This window comes from Sturnus vulgaris, chromosome 3, assembly GCF_052056855.1.
Source record: "Sturnus vulgaris isolate bStuVul1 chromosome 3, bStuVul1.hap1, whole genome shotgun sequence".
In the NCBI taxonomy this organism is placed as follows: Eukaryota; Metazoa; Chordata; class Aves; order Passeriformes; family Sturnidae; genus Sturnus; species Sturnus vulgaris.
In genome coordinates, this window is record NC_142245.1 from 110,027,305 (window position 1) to 110,044,038 (window position 16,734).

Consider the following 16,734-nt stretch of genomic DNA (forward strand, 5'->3'; position numbering starts at 1 on the left):
ATGGGATATGTCTCTTTTTAAATTATTTTCATTCACATAATCAAGATTTCCTTTGTGTACTTGTTTAGCATCACAAGACCACTCCCCAGTTCTTGGCTAAGCTTTGTTTCTGTGTCTCCCGCAGTGAAGATTCTCTTCCTTCTGTGATGGTTACAGAGGGTTTTAATTCTTGTTTTCAGATGTTTTCCTTCTAATTTGTTCTAAATGTTCCTTTTCTAAATTTTGCCCCTTTACTTGTCACTATGTACTTTTGAATAATTAAATGGTATTATGTAATGTTTCTGTTCTTGTTGTTTATGCTTTTCCAATATCTGCAGACATCATCATGGCTTAATTTTAGACTGAAAAAAGACTCAGTTTCTATCTGACATTTCAGGTTCTTCCTGTACTTGCCCTTCTCACTGCCATACATATTTGAGGAAAAGTGTTTTCCTTTAGCTGAGTTTCTTTTAGTAAAGATTCAATAAGTTAATAATCAAATTCTTAGAGTTAATATTGTAGCATTTAAATAAGGCAGCAGGATGTCTCCACTTGCTGCATAAATAGGTGATAATTAGTTGTAACTTCCTGTGGCATCTCCAGTCTTTGTAGAAGCAGGAAAGTGGGGAGTTAGTGCTGTTCACATCATCAGGGTAGGGAGATGTTTGACTCTACATATTATACTTGCACTAAATCCTGGTAAAAAACCATTCTCAGCATGTTGTGTGAAATCTCTGCATACTTGATTTCATTAATTCTAGCAGATAAATGTATTAGCTATGAACTCTTATGGAATTATTACCTTTTCTTTCTGAAAGGGCTTTGGTGGCAGTGACCTGATGAGCAGACAAACATATAAATAACAATATAAATTCCAGTGCTTTTTCAGGTAGTGCTGGTAGACATTGCTAGTTAGTTTACATAACTCAGTGCTTTAGATTGTTCCCTTTTTCCTTAAGCTTAGGAAATACAGCAAGCAAGATTATTTACTTTTTAAATTAATGTCTCAGTAAGATTACAGAGAATATTAGGAGAGAGTGAAGTCTGCAGCAACCTCACCTCTCTCTCCCATATAACGTATCTTAACATAAAATGGAAATTATTTTGAGACTTCATTATTTATCTCTCTTTCCCCTATTGAAATCATCCTTTTAACTCAGGGGAGTTTCTTCCTGATTTTGTTCTTTCCTCTTCCAATCTCTATACAATGTGTCCTTCTGTGTGTGTCTGATCAATTCTCTGGTTTGGCACCAATCATCTCTTTCCTTTCAGTCTTTACTTCTGCCTATTTTCTTCAGCAGCAGCCGTGGGGGGAAAAAAAAAGGCAGAGACAGGAGTTATCTTTAGCTTTTGAGACTTTGAAAAAGGTATTATCCTTTTGCTATTTTCTCTGGGTTGTCTGTTGCAATGACAGGCTTATTTGCATGCTCATCAGAGGAGTCTCCTAATTTTCTGTCATCTAAGGGACATGATCTCCACATTTTTATCTTTGTTTTCACAGTCAGCATCCTCTGGTATGAAAGTTAATTACTTCAAGATATTGCATTACTGACTTTCCAAAGCTTCTTTTTACTTTTTACAGTTATTTGGAGTCCTTATCTTTCAGAGGTTCAAATTGGTGGACGTTTTTGTGCCCAGTACTGGAAAACTAATTTTCTTTGTCATGAACTGGCTGTCAGGTTTCCAGTATTTCATATAGTTCAGAGAACATTTCCTTATAATATGGAAACATCTGTGATAATTAATACGCTGCATATTTCAAGTGCATTCCTGCCAAACAACTGACAGAAGAGAAATTTGCTGTGTGTTCTTACAGTACTGAGAAGAAGTGAGCCCACATATTACCCAGTCCAAATATATCTGGTAGCTGATTTGTCCTCTGTGATTTTATGGGATCCTTGGCTGGTTTTAGATTTGATAACAGTGAATCAGCTGGTTCTGTATGTGATGAGCACTCACACCTTGGTCATTGCTAAATCCAGTAGTCTCAGGGCCAGTCACTGTGCTGGAGAGCTCAGTCCTCACCTGCAGAGACACACAAAGCAAGTGGGCCTCACAGAAAAAACCCCACAGCCTCCCCAGCAGCTGCTGTGGACCTCCTGGTCCCTCCAGTAGCCAACTCACAAACCCTCTGGTCTCTCCAATATGCAGCCCACATTTATGTCCAGATTGTTCTGTGGAGCCCAAACCTCTCATCCAGGTCATGGACTACACTCCCAAACACAGTGTGCACCTTCTCAGGTCACTGTGGCACGGCAGGCACATGGATCTCTGTGATCCACAGTCCCAGTCTGGCTGTAGGCAGGAGCAAATAAATATCTCTGTGTTGTGAGGACAGAAGTATTTGCTTGCCCTGTGGCAGTTTGGATCATGGAATCATGGATTTATTCAGCTTGGAAAAGACCCTTTAGCATCGTTGAGTCCAACCACTAACCCAGCACTGCCAGGTCAGTCACTAAACCACGTCCCTCAGAACCACTTCTACAAGTCTTTTAAATCTCTCCACCATTGCCCTGAGCAGCCTGTTCCAGTGCTTGACCAACCTTTCTGTGAAGAAAATCATTTTAATAGCCAATCTAAACCTCCCCTGACACAAGTCAAGGCCATTTCCTCACATCCTGTCCCTTGTTACCTGGGGGCAGAGCCTGACTCTCACCTGGCTGTCCCCTCCTGTCAGGGAGTTGTGCAGAGCCAGAAGGTCCCCCCTGAGCCTCCTTTTCTCCAGGCTGAGCCCCTTTCCCAGCTCCCTCAGCTGCTCCTGGGGCTCCAGACCCTTCCCCAGCTCTGTTCCTTCTCTGGACATGCTCCAGCCTCCCAGTGTCTGTCTTGTTGTGAAGGGCCCAGAACTGGACACAGCACTCGAGGTGTGGCCTCACCTCTGTCCAGCACGGGGACAGTCACTGCCCTGGTCCTGCTGCCACACTATTGCTGTCACAAGCCAGGTGCCTTCTTGCCCAGCTGGGCACACACTCATTCTATGCAGAAATAGAAAAGAATTGTTAGGGATTTCTAGAAGAAAAAAAAAAAACAAACAACAACACCAAAAAAAAAACCCCAAAAACCAAACCAAACAAAAAACCAGCAGCACATATTTCCCACCAGACTACCTGGCTGCTTTTATACTTTCCCTAGGCTGGATTCATCGCATTTATTTGAGGTGGTAAATTCTGAATGCGTTGGGGCAGCCTTGTTATGGTGTGAACTCAGTAGAAACCCCAGTGAGGGAAACTGTTTATTCTAGCTCAGTGCACTCCCAGCCACCCTGGTTATAGTTCCTTTCTGGCCAGGACAGCTTTTCGAGGCTGTGGAGGACGGGAGGTTGCAGCAGCTCTCTGTCTCCACAGTCTGCTCTCCTGGTGGTCTGGCCACCTGGAGAGCTCTGCATCAGGGTGTTTGAACCAAGCCTTTGCCTTGCCTGCCCCAACATCTTTCTCAGGCATTTAAACCCCCGAAAATACAGCAAAAAGTGCTTTATCTATTTCTGTAGCTGCCGATTTTGAAGTTCTTATAAATGTCAGTCCCTGCACCATGAGCAGCAGTCAGACCTTAGCATGTGCCAAGTATGAGCGTGTGTTTACACATAGTACCATGATACTTCATGTAGGCACTTAGTGGCTTGGACATTTACCCTTTTGAAGAGCCTGGAAACATCATTACAGGAACTTAAATAAATTAGAAATAGAAGCTAAAAGTAAGCAATAAAAGCGCTGCAGCAGTCTTTTCTTTCTCCATGCTACTATTTTAATCCTCCTGTGAAAATCTGGGTAAGTTGATCCCCCCCTTGTAAAAATGTTTCCTTAAAACAGACAAACCTTTGAAATAGGATCTTCTAAGAAGGCTTTGTTATTGTAGGACATGTCTAATGGGTCGATGCTTCTATTACCATGACTGTCTTCCATAATACTTTACTGCTTTGATGCCCTGCTAACGTTGTATTTTGATATATTTCCTCTTCAGTATTTACCTGTGGAGAAACAGCTCTCTTTTTTTTTATTTTCAACAGAATTTTTATGTGTTTCATAAGAAGACTTATTAATATGTCTAGTGAATGGAAGGTTCTTTAAAAGACTCTCATGAACCATAAAAGCAAAAGCACATGTGAAATGAAAATCATAACTTATATTAAAGCATCAAGTTCAGCTTCACTTCCCAGAAGCAAGGGCACCAAATTTGGGGGTCTTTTTTTTAAAGAGGTTTTCTTTTAGTTCTTAAACTACTTTGTATTCTGCAACTTGGGAAAATCTGAGCCATCTGACTCATAGTTTAGTGTTTATTCTGCTGTGGAGAGATACAATGCAAAAGTGAAGGAAAAAAATGTAAGAGTTAAAGTAATATGCTACTTGTGCATTTCTAATTATTACCTCTGGTAGCAGAAAGACATAAAAAAGGCTGTGTTTGATATCTTAAAAATGTTATCCTAAAAGCATGTTAGAATCAAGAGACATATCAAATGCTATACAAATACAATTAATAAATATAAAAGCTTTACTTTGATTTTAGTATCTGAAAATCCTGGATCCAATGCAAAGAAAAAGGAAGCGGCTGTGGGTGGGTGTGGTGATTTTTACTTTTTGCTGAAACAACCATGCCAGTATCTCGTTTTCTGCGTGTGGGAAAGAAGCTGGCAGAAGTTACATGGGAAAACAGTAAGGGAAACTGAGATAGAAATAGCTTTGGAAGGTAGAGAGCATGGAAGTAAGGGAGGAAGAAAGTATGTGCATCTGGAGCTTGATTTTTTATTGAATCAAGAAGTGCAGTTGATTTTAATCTTTCTTCATGTCTGAGCATCAACTCTAGTCTACCATAGGATGGATTGGATTGGAAAGGACCTTAAAGATCATCCAGTTCCAAGCCCCTGCCATGGGCAGGGACACCTTCCACTGTCCCAGGTTGCTCCAAGCTCTGTCCAGCCTGGCCTTGGACACTGCCAGGGATCCAGGGGCAGCCACAGCTTCTCTGGGCACCCTGTGCCAGGGCTTCCCCACCCTCAAAGGAAAGAATTTCCTCTTGGTACCTGTTCTAATCCATCCTCTTTCAGTTTGAAGCCATTGTGCCTTATCCTGAGTTGTCCATCGCAATGGACCAAAGAAATTTGATCTTTGTTTCCTTTTGCATTGGTGTGGTGCATCATGATTGCAACTCCTCTGCCCCTCCTGCCATTGGGGAACAATTACTAGTGAGAAAGATTTCTGAATGCAGATGGGGAGGGGAGCTCAATATAGAGGCAGCATTCTGCCTCAAAAACAGATTTTGGTTCTTGCACTCTGTTGTCTTTGGAAAAGACACCCCAAGCCCTTTAATTTGTATATTTGGGGTGCTGAGTAAACTGTGAACATGAGAAGTGTATGTCCATGCTGATTATGTTGGGCACTAGGTGTCTACTACTGTCTTGCATAGTTGTTTTATTTTGTATTTGAAACTTTAAAAAGAAAGAATAATTACTTTAAAAAATAGAAGAACAGCAGTTAAGAGTGAACAGTATATTTGTAATAACTCTTCTGTTTGGTTTTATATACCCTGTGTGATTAGAAACAAATATTAATTGTCGTTTTCATTTACTTACAAACTTTACTTGTAAAAAAAAAAAGAAAAAAGAAAAACTTGAGCTTTATCCTATATGAGCACTTTTTTTTTGAATCTGTGATGGTTTAAATACTGTTTAATCTTCCAATGTACTATGATAATAAATATTTCTATTTCTATGTATTTCCTATATCATGTCCATGTCTTCACAGTTTATAAGATATTTTATAGTCTCTGGATGGATTGCTGTGCTGTCCTTATAGTCCTATAAGCCTGCCATTCTAATCCATGTACGTGTGCAGCCCTGCATAATGAAGAAAAAATTGAGTTGTGCTCATTTTAGAAATGTACTGCATTTTATAAAACACAGCTTTGTCTTTAAGATGCTGATAGTCCCAACAAGAGAGACAAATTATAAGGGACAAATACAGAGTGTAATTTCCTCATGCTGTGACCAGTGGATTGTGTTCAGATTTTGCCTGAGTAGCTCATGTTGTACTCTCGCACATACCAGGCTGATATTTATTATTAATTTATTATTAGAATTTGAAATTCTGTTTGCAGAACACTAGAGATAATTTCATTATTAGATAAAGGAAAAGAACCCTCTTATAGAACTCTCTAATTATTTATAGATAAAATATCGGTTTACTATATTGCAAGGTAGACTAATACTTTTGCAAGGAAAGAATTGATATATTCAATCACCTATGAAGATTTGAGTCTTGCTTGTAAATAAATTTTCACTCTTTTTATAAGAATCTGTAGTGTTATTGTTGGCCTGTGCTATTTAATTTACAATTAATATATTTTACTGTACAAGATTTTGTATTTTAAAAAATCAACTTCAGGAAGAGAGAAAATGTTTTATTCTCAGAAATGTTCTGAGGAAATACTAAACAACATAGGAGTTGTCTTTCTCTAGAATGATGTAAGACTGGAATTTCTTAGAGAAGAAGAAATAGCAGAAAAAGAAGTGCAAGAAAAGTAGGAAGAGGAGAAAATACCTTGCAAAGCCCATTGTCACAATTCCTCATTTTATGCTGCTTGCTGTCCTCGCCTTGCCTTTTGTTTGTGATATTATTTGAACACTATAATCTCTTTATGACCTCCTGCCATTTCATGTTGCAGTGTAGACATTAGGAGCCTCATATACATTATTATGTATAAAATTGCTTACCCTTTATTTGTTTCTTCCACATTGCACCAGCATTTAGATTTGGGATAAAAAAATCTGTTGGATATTTACCTTTTCAAATAAATATTTGGTAATTTTGTAAACAAAGGTGTCTGCAAATGCAGAATTAGTTGTGCATATGCTGCAGCTTTGCCTGCTCTTTTCTCACTGAATTATAGAATTATAGAATGTGTTGGATTGGAAAGGACATTAAATATCATCCAGAGAAGTGTGGGAAGAGAGTTTGTCAGTGAAGACTGAGGCAAAAAAGTGGAGTATGTCAGTCTTCTCCTCATCCATTGTTGTAAGTTTACCAGCGTAGTTTATTGATGAGGGTTGTACACAAATGTTCCTACAAACTGGATTTTCCTCTGTTTCCTCAATCTTTCAGTTTGTCTCCACACATACTTTAGTGTACATTCTTGCAGCTCTTTTGTTCCACTAATCACATTACTTTGGTTTATAATCCTTGCACCAGGCTGAATGATCCATTTCTGTACATAAATGTGTATTAACCTTATTGTTATTACTCATATTTGCTTATTTTTATCTTTCAAGAGACCAATACCTCTTTTCTTTGTAACTTACTTCCATAACCTTGCAATAAACCTCTTTGTTCCAGGTTTTCCCTGGGAGATGCTCGCAGGCCGCTCCATGAAACCGCAATTCTGGTGGAAGACATTGTCCACACTCAGCTGATAAATTTGGTAAGAATATAACTGGCAAAATAGCCTGCACTCTAAAACTCCTTCAATCCACATTATATTTTTCTGATCTAATGACTAATAACAGATTGTCCAGGGTTTAGGAACAAATAAAACACAGAAACTGAGAGTGTTTAAGTTGTTAAAATAGCTGGCTATTCTTCTAAAAACTGCCTTGCTCTCTTTTTTTTAAATGTTCTATTATTTGTAATGCATTATTTGCTTAGGATTTATGTCTTAATATTCCTTCTATGTGATGTTTTGATTTCTGTCAAAAATAATGCCAAAATATGGAATATTTTAATATATTGAAAGCCACTGAAAGTGTTATACAAATGAGGTTGTTTTGAATTGCATCTGTCAGAAACAATTCTAAATTTGAACCTCTCTATATTTTATTGAAGTTCAACAGCTCCTTTTAAGAAATAAATCATGGCATTTTACACCATGGCATGAATTTGCCATCTGACAAATGACTGTACCTTTGTAGAGAAAGGTATAATCTGACATACCACCTTTAGGTTCATAAAAAGTGTGTTTTTCTTATTATAGCCATTAAAAGACATGTAGATGTGGCACTGAGGGACAGGGTTTAGTGGTGGTCTTGGCAGTGCTGGCTTAATGGTTGGACTTGATACATCTCAGAGGTTTTTTCCAACCTGAATGATTCTGTGATTTGAATGAAATTACCTGCACATGTTAGAATGGACATTATGTGGAACTAACGTATACAGCTTATGCTAATACATGTTATAACTAATATTTGCATCTGATGAGTCCTTGGATCAGCTAGAGCTTTGAGCTGCAGGTTCCTACACATCTTCTTTGTAATGAGCCTTTTTAGCAGTGACAAGGCTTTTTAAGTTTCAAGCTAAGTTCTGGTACTACATTAACTAAAACTAAAAACTTATGTAAAATGATGAAATTCAGAATGGCATACAGCACATATTATAAATATGTGTGTATAAAATATATATTTTATATATATTTCTACATATTCATGTCTATAAGACATATTTTTAATAGAAAGATACTAAAATTAGACTTCCCCTTGCCCACTGTTTGCCTGCAACAGGTGTTTTCCTTCAGCTTTGCACCTAATCCAGCAGCCGTTCGTAGTTTTCTGCATCTCAGCAAATGTCTTGGCATCCTTTCCAGCTCCAGGCAGTTTCTTTCTGCTCATACCTCTGCAGCCCAACAGTGTATCCCTGTCTCCACAGTCTCCTGGCATCTTTGTGGATTCTTTCCTTATTACACTCCTCTTGGGCTGTCCTGAATGTGCCCCGTGGCTCCTTGGAGGGGACAACGTCTCTCCCCTCTCTGCAGGTTTCCCGCTGGTTTAACAGTCTGCCCTGGGCATATATTTGTAGTTCTTATTCCAGTTTTAGCTCTGACAAAGTAACATTTTCTCTTTGTTAATGACCCCTGTAATTTATGCAAACCGATGGCTGCGGCTGCGCTCTTCCCTCAGCAGTAACGTGCTGGAGTCTGGGCTGTTCTGTCCCACCGAGGCTTTGCTGAGCTGAGCTTTACCAAATCCTGCAGTGAGAAAGTGCAACCTGTGGCCATGTGGTCTTTGCACTTTAATCAAAGCCGGGAACTTACTTGGGGGCTGGATGTGACCCAGGGTTAACCCTGCGTGGGGTGCAGGAGCTTGTAGAATTTCCTGACAGAAGGAAGAATGGGAATGGAGCGGCAGATAAACAGCTTTTCTAACCTTTCCCCTCCCAGCCCAAGACAGCACTTTATTTCTGAGGAAGTGAAAGTATCTTTAATAGCTCATTGCTTTGACCTCTGACATTCACATGCCGGAACCCTTAAATCAGTAGCGTTTTACATGCCCCAGGCTTCTGATAGGGAATTTTGCACATTTGTCATCCTCAACTGCACATCCTTATTGAGCTGTTCTCTGCAGTTACATGAAATTTTCACTTTATGTGTAGGTGTTTTTGCTGGTATTTACCCAGTACTCGAGAAATGCTATTTTTATAAATGAAGCTGACTGCAGAGGTAAATTTATTGCTTACCACTTGGATTTTGTCATATTACTCATGTTAATGGACTATGCAGTTCTCACTATGTAATTTAATGACTTCTTGTTTAATTCATGTCCATTTTTCCATCCATAATACAGGTATAAAGCTAAACTGTAGAAATTACTTTTATACCTGCAATAAAGCTGGCACATTGAATACATCTTTCATAGTAACCATTTGTAAGAAGAGCTTGTTCTTGTTGATTAAGTCCAGGTTTGAGCCTCTGCATTAAAAAATAAGTTTCCAGCATGATTACCTTTGATTGGTTGACTTTTGATATCTCGCAGCTTTATAGTTCCAGCTTCCTATTTTTCAGAGTTGATCTGAACTCTATTAAATCAAGGTCTGGTTTGGGCAGTTTTATACAGTCACTGCTTCAAACCATTATGTACTTCATGAAGTTTGGCTGCTGTAGCAGATGAATGCACTAACAAGGCAAATCCCTGGAAAGCAGATTTTTAAGAGTCTGCATCACATTTTATGATCAATTTTTTGGGTGTACTTTGAATGATATGCACACTGCCTTACATAAAGGGATATTCTACTAAAAGTATATAGCAAAGTATAGGAGGAAATGAGCATCTCCAGAGGAAGATTCATTTCATCCTAAAATTACTTTCTGGGTTGAATGGACTTGTATCTCTCAAGGAATTTATAATCTCAGCTGACTAAGAAATGAATCCTTTGACAGCTGGCTTGGGTTTGAATATATAGGAGATAGGCATGAAATGTGAGAGATAAATTCCATCATATTTGTGTCATGAGTTTTAATTTTTTATGCTTATATTGTAATTATTATACCTTTTGGTTTTTGCATATCAAGCAACAGAAAGTCATAAAGTCCCTACACTAGAAAGTTCTGTACATTTTTTGGTCAAGCATAATGTATTTGATAAGCACAATGAATTTAAGTTTTAATTTGAAATCAAGTTCACTGTTGACTGATAGTATTTAGTAACAGATCTAAATGTTCATTTATAGGTAAATGTTTAAGGAATTTATAGATGCATTCATGTTACCCTAAAACTGTACTTTTTTGTGTGGGCTAAGACTGGAGGTTCCAATCAAGGCTATGTTTTCTTTATAGTTAAGCACTAGTAGTACAAAGAAAGTTGTGCCTGTAAAAACAGTTCAACAGGGAATGCAAAAAGGTGCTAATCAGAAGGGGACAAGCCTTTCAATTACTGACCATTTGAAGTGGAACGAGGCCTCTTTTATTTCATTCTTCCATTATATCCAATATAATCTTCATGTGCCATAGCTCCTTGTTCATGCTTCAGATGTCATGTTCAAAGGCACATAGACGATAAGATGCACTAATTAAATCAGAAGAGAGCTGGTATGGAAGTACTTTCCTTGTGCTGGCAGTGTATCAGCTGGGTATTTGTTATCAGAATGAGACTCCAGCAGTTTATTCTCTAGGCACACTAGGTATGGCAGGATTAATGCAGGCACCTGTTCTCACAGAGTTCGGTTATTCAGTGTAGCACTAGATTTGAAGTTCAGTCCTTTACATTTTGTTTCAGAGATATCAAATAACTTTTGGGAAGAGATTAGATTTGCTTTTACAAAATGGAAGATATTTTAACAGTAGGACAGAGTTCAACAAAGGAATAGGTGAATTATACATATGCACACCAAAAAATGCAGGTAAGTAACCTTGTCTGTCCATGAAAGAGCAGCTGCTCAGAGGGAAGGCCACAGTGCATCACAACAGCCTTGGACTGCATCCTTTAAATGTTTTATCTGCTGTAATTCTTTGTAATGTGTGATAAATCCTTTTGGAGACTGAATGGTAGAATTCATGTTAATAAAATTGTGGTTTTCTCCCTGTCAGCCAATGTGCATCTGCTGGAAGATGGACTCTGATTTTTCCAGTTGATGTCAAATGATTGAAGTCAGACCCACTTAGTTGCCTTTTTTTAGAATTCAGTAGTGTCGACTTAAAGTAACATCAGTTACCCAAAATCATACTGTACATTATATCTGTTAGAATTTCTTTCATCATTTACTTTTATCTTTCTCTGGTATTTAATTTCATACTACTTGTGCTGCTACCTAATACTATTAATATTCACTCTTACTTCCTGTGTAGGAGCATGATTTATGTCCTGAGTTACATATATGCATAAATGAACTCTTGGATAATTCTTTTGTTGTTGTTTTTTACTATCTGAAATAAATTATCTCTTACACACATAACACTTAATTCAAAATCAGTCCTTTGGTCTCAACCAAAACACGAAGCACAGGTCAGCAGGTGATTAGCCTATACTGGTATTCATCAGTTAAATAAATTGCAGCAGTAATGGATAGATAGAAAACTTAAGAGTAAGGATGCAGACATTCATCGATGTGCCTGATTCCTGAGTAGATCTATGATAAATCCATCTTGAGGAATAAATTGGTTTTTATAGTGAGTTTAGTAAAGATTGGGTAGTCATTTGCCACTTTTTCCTAGGAAAAGGGATGGTGAAAATACAAAGAAATGCACAAGGAAAAGTTTACTGATACAAAATGCAAAGTTATTTATCATAAGCAGCATGAATTTTATGTTTTCAAAGGGCTGTAAATTTTCTGGATCAACAAGGTATACTTTCTTCTCTTCCCAGCCTTATTCCTGCAGCTGTTACTCTTTTTATTGCAGTTTAAAACAAAAGAAGGGGAAGGGAAAATTCACCTTCACTTGCCTTCCAGAGAAAAAGACTATGACAATGGGAGAGGCGAGTAGGAAAAATGAGGATTTAAACAGAAGCAAAGATAAAGCTTTCTTGGTCCTTTACAGGTTTTTGCATGTAGTGGTTCCTGGGATTTTAAAATCAAATCACAGTTGTTATTCGTTCACAAGCTGGATCAGTTGCTTTAATGTGTGTAACCTCACACAGCTCCAGGTTTGTTTACTACCTTTTTGAACTGTTCGACTTGTAACCTTTATATACATAATTGTAACATTTCTGACATTCCTTTTAAAAAGGAAAGAATTGAAAGCAGCTCCTTCATGAGCAGGAATTGCCCACTGATAAAATCCAACAGTGTGAAGCAATGTTCCCTCTTGATCCCAAAGTTACGTGCGATTGTCACTTATGCCACCCCAGCAACAGGAAAAGTCCTTGTTTTATGAGTCTGTTTTAAAACAGTTATAAAGTTTCCTGTGCAGGATATTAATTAAAGGGGTTATCAAAATAAGACAAACTAATATAATTTGTGATTGTACAAAATAAAGGAAGTCGAGGGTACCACAGGGACCTAATGAATCACAGGATGGAAACAATCTTCTGGCTAACTAAACATTCAGACTTTGTACAAAGTCACAGGCTGGATGTACAGCCCGGCAAGCCGGAACACGCTGTGTGTTTACATGGATGGGATAAAGGGAGTTCACAAAAACCATCTGGGAGAAATCCTTCTCCTATTCATTCTATTCCTACTGTAGAGTCGAATAAACAACATGTACACATTTTCAGCAAACACATGGCACACCTGCCCTGGAAGAAATCAAACTGGAAAATAAGTCTGTAGTATAAAAACTTTTCTGGCACTCTGAGCTTGTCTGCATTTCCCATGTAGGATGGAAAAGGAGAGATGGGGCTTTCTATTTAGAAAGTAGTTAATTGTTCCCTGTGCATTTGCAGCATTTCAATGTGGTCACTATTTAGATTTATGTGATAGATTTATATGGTCATTTATATGAAAAGACATGTCCTGAGTTTTCTACTTTAAACATTATCTGCCCCTAGTTCACCATATTCAGATCTATTTATTCTCAACCACAGAATTTACTTCAGGAGATAATTCAGGAGTCACAGTTAGGGATTCTCTGTGCTTTCTCTTGAGACTGAGGGTTCAGTGACTTGGTTAGATTTTTTTTTCCATGGATCTCTGTGCAGGGTCAGCATGTGCTGTAACACAGAGCTGCTGTTTTTTGCCTGGTCATGCAGAGATGCTGGTCAGAATCCAGTGATGATGAGCTTCACTGACCTTACAAGTGGAAAGAGACTAAGGTACTGTTATTAAAATCCTAAATTATCAAACAGAAGGAAATGAAGAATTATATCTGCATGTTCAATAGTGAAGAAAAAGATCCAAAGTATTGACTAGATTAAATGGAGGAAAAAAAGTCATCGATGCTTAAAAGTTGGATTGTAACACATGAAATATGAAGATTGAAGGTAATGCAGGTAGCAATAATCCAGTATTTCCTGGTTTTCTGTATCAAACTGGGCCTTAAATAACAATGTCATGGATTTATGTGTACTGTAAATATATAAGAATATATGTCTCTATATGTACACAGTTGTTTTTTCCACCCTTCACACATCAAATTCCTGTTGAGGCTGTTGGGCTAGAGGAATGAAGTAGGTATGAAATTTCACTCGTGGGGGCTTTGGAATCTGTGGCATTCTTGAATATATATGTACTTTGCTTGGCTTCTGGGGCTCCTATGAAATAGTTGATAAGCTGAACCTATCCCATGTTTCCAAAACACAGACACGTCCTTTATTTAATTTTTATGTAAAATTTCAGGAGAATAGTAGAGATTAACAGCTGTTATAGCCTTGGTTGAGCTGAGATGAGCAGGGACAGTCAGTGTTCAGGGTCTTTGCCTACTTCTATTGGTGTCACTTAACAAATCAAGAACAAATTTAGGAGTAATCATTAGATTTGTATTGGTCAATATGATGAACTCTGGTAAATCAATATTCTGATTATGATTTGGAGAATCATTATTACATTCCAAGTCCAGAAGCCAAATGGAAAGTTGATGTTCAAGATTTCCTTATTTCTTTAACTTCTTTGTATGGTATAAATAGAATATTATATGAAAATGTGTGTGAAGTCCATCCTGCACACGAAAACCCATCTTGGCTAGTATTCTGATTCTGAAAGAAATGAGTACATTAAATGAAAATAATCAGAAATTTATCAATGGTAAAAAACAAAAATAAAAGCAAACTAACATGACAAACATGTTTTTCTAAAGCTGAGGTAATGATGCCAGATCATCTTTTGTGTCACAAGAGATAAATGGGCACTTCAAGGATGTCATTCTTCATGTCCTAACATAGTTATTTAAAATTCTGGCCATGCATTTAAAATCTGGACTTCTTAAGTGAAGTGAGAGACATCTCACCTCTGTGGCTTCAGGCACTAGCTGTTTTTTGTTATAGATATTTAGTTTTTCATTGATTCTGAGAAAAAAAAAGCACGCAGCCTGTAAACTTCAAGTTGCAAAAGACACAAACTGATTTATGGATATCTGTGTCGGAAAAAGAGTATTGTAAAAGTCTGCATAGTCTTTAAGTGTAGCTCATAAACCTTAAAGGTCATCTTAGAGTGGTTAACAGAGCAAATTCATTGTAATTTTTAGATCACCTTATCTGATTTCAAGCAAACCTGATAGTTTCAGAATAACTTTTTTTAGGAAGATTGGCTTGTTAACAGTGTTACAGAGTTATAAGGAAATGTGGTCACAGCTGCTTCTGGTTTCTTAGCTAATCCACCTGATTGGAAACAACAGGTTTTTGATATTTTTCCATTTCTTACACTGACACCTAGTGTTCAGAGGTCCTGAGTGTCTAATACTGCACTTGGTTATTAATAGACAGCTGTTGATACCGAAGTTCTCCACCTTTGTCAACATCTTCCAGTTCTGTTCTTCTGCAAAAGGAAACAGTAGCTGAAGGCAAAGGTGTTACCATCATTCAAAACAATTTTATTTTGGAAATACAAATAGTGAACAGCTACTGCAAAACTTGGCAAAAGCTATTTTACTTCTTGAAGCACTGCAAAATCTGTTTTCTTAAAATTTAAGTGCTTTAGTTTTGGCAAATGCAACCCTTTTGTGTCTGTAAGTGTCACTGGCCAAGAAAAACAGCGATAAAAGCAGAAACCCTTAGATCAGTATTTATTTAATTGTGGGAGATGTCGATGCTTTTTATTTCTGTGTTCTTTTATCTTCAAGCCACGAGTTCTACCTGATAGGAGTGTTGATGGCTGCACAGTCCTTGAGTAGACAGAAAATAACTTACACTCAAAAACTTGCACAAACAGTCTTTTATCTCAGACTTGCAAATAAACGGAGCAAAGCAAGTATGGGCTGTAACCCGTTCCTGACAAAGATGACAACTGAGAGTAAAATTAACTCTCTGTTTTACATGTGATTTTGCTGTGTTAGCAGAAGAACTTTCCATTATTTAAGATAATATATTAGGAATTTTGTATGACTGTATCCAAAAGTATGATTTTTTTTTTTTTTTTTTTACTCATGGCTTCCATAGAAAAAGGAAAGCTATTCAGGCACAGAGAATGTATATTAAACTTTAATTTAAGGATTCTTCCCTTTTTCATTTTATGTCTTCTTGTAAGTGCACCAAAAAGCCACCTTTTCTGTGCCTCACCACTCTAACAGTAAAGAATTTATTTCTGGTATCTAATCTAAACCCACTTTCTGTCTGTTTAAAGCCATTCCCTCGTGGCCTGTCATTACATGCCCAGACTGCCCATTTTGTTATATCTTGGGTAAAGGCATTACACGTCTGTGTGGGCACATGGCAAGTGAAGTACTTCAGTACATTATTGATGATTGTCAATAGTTGATATTGCTGTGAATCAGTCTACTTATTGGAGAAATAATCAGGCTTGTAGGGTACTATTTATTTGGCTTCTTTCAGGCATTTAAATGTGAGGCTGGTGAGGCCCTGGCACAGGTAGCCCAGAGAAGCTGTGGCTGACCCACCCCTGGAATTGTCCAAGGCCAGATTGGATGGGGCTTGGAGCAACCTGGGATAGTGGAAGGTGTCCCTGCCCCCATAGCAAGGGATTGGAACTGGGTGATCTTTAAGGTCCCTTCCAACCCAAACCAATTATTGTTTCAGTGATCTGTTTAAAGGGTGAGGTGAATTTGGACCAGAAGGGTGGTTTTTGCCTAATGACTATAAATGATGCCTTGGGTGAACAGCTCAGATGTCGATTTCTATGTTTAGTCAGAACTCCCAACTGAGAGAGAACTCCCCCAAGGAAGAAGTCTTAAATCAATGGAGGTTCCAGGAGTGGAGAAAACCAGGAATTTCTCTGATTGCAAAAGGAGATGATAACAGTGTTAAAAGCTGAAGAAAAGTCAGAGAAAATAAAGACATACTGTAGGGCCAGGTTTCTGGCTAGGAAGAGGCACCCTGTCACAAAAATTAACAGTTTTAAGGGATGGGATTTATTAAAAGTCATATTGGAGCTGATCCAAGACAGAGTTACAAGAGGGGAAGTCTGTGCATTAGCTGAAAACTTCATGGTCTCTGTTTTTCAAGACATGAATGAAAGA

General features: G+C 37.9%; 1 protein-coding gene across 5 annotated transcripts in view; it reads left to right on the top strand.

The window, feature by feature from the left end:
* The window catches only part of SUPT3H (SPT3 homolog, SAGA and STAGA complex component), a 251,699-nt gene that overhangs the window by 116,832 nt on the left and 118,133 nt on the right, over window positions 1–16,734 (top strand). For all 5 annotated transcript variants that reach the window (XM_088162519.1, XM_088162517.1, XM_088162520.1 and 2 more), the window contains exon 3: window positions 7,302–7,386. In XM_088162519.1, the coding sequence (XP_088018645.1) occupies window positions 7,302–7,386 (85 nt within the window). The remainder of the gene's footprint in view (window positions 1–7,301; window positions 7,387–16,734) is intronic.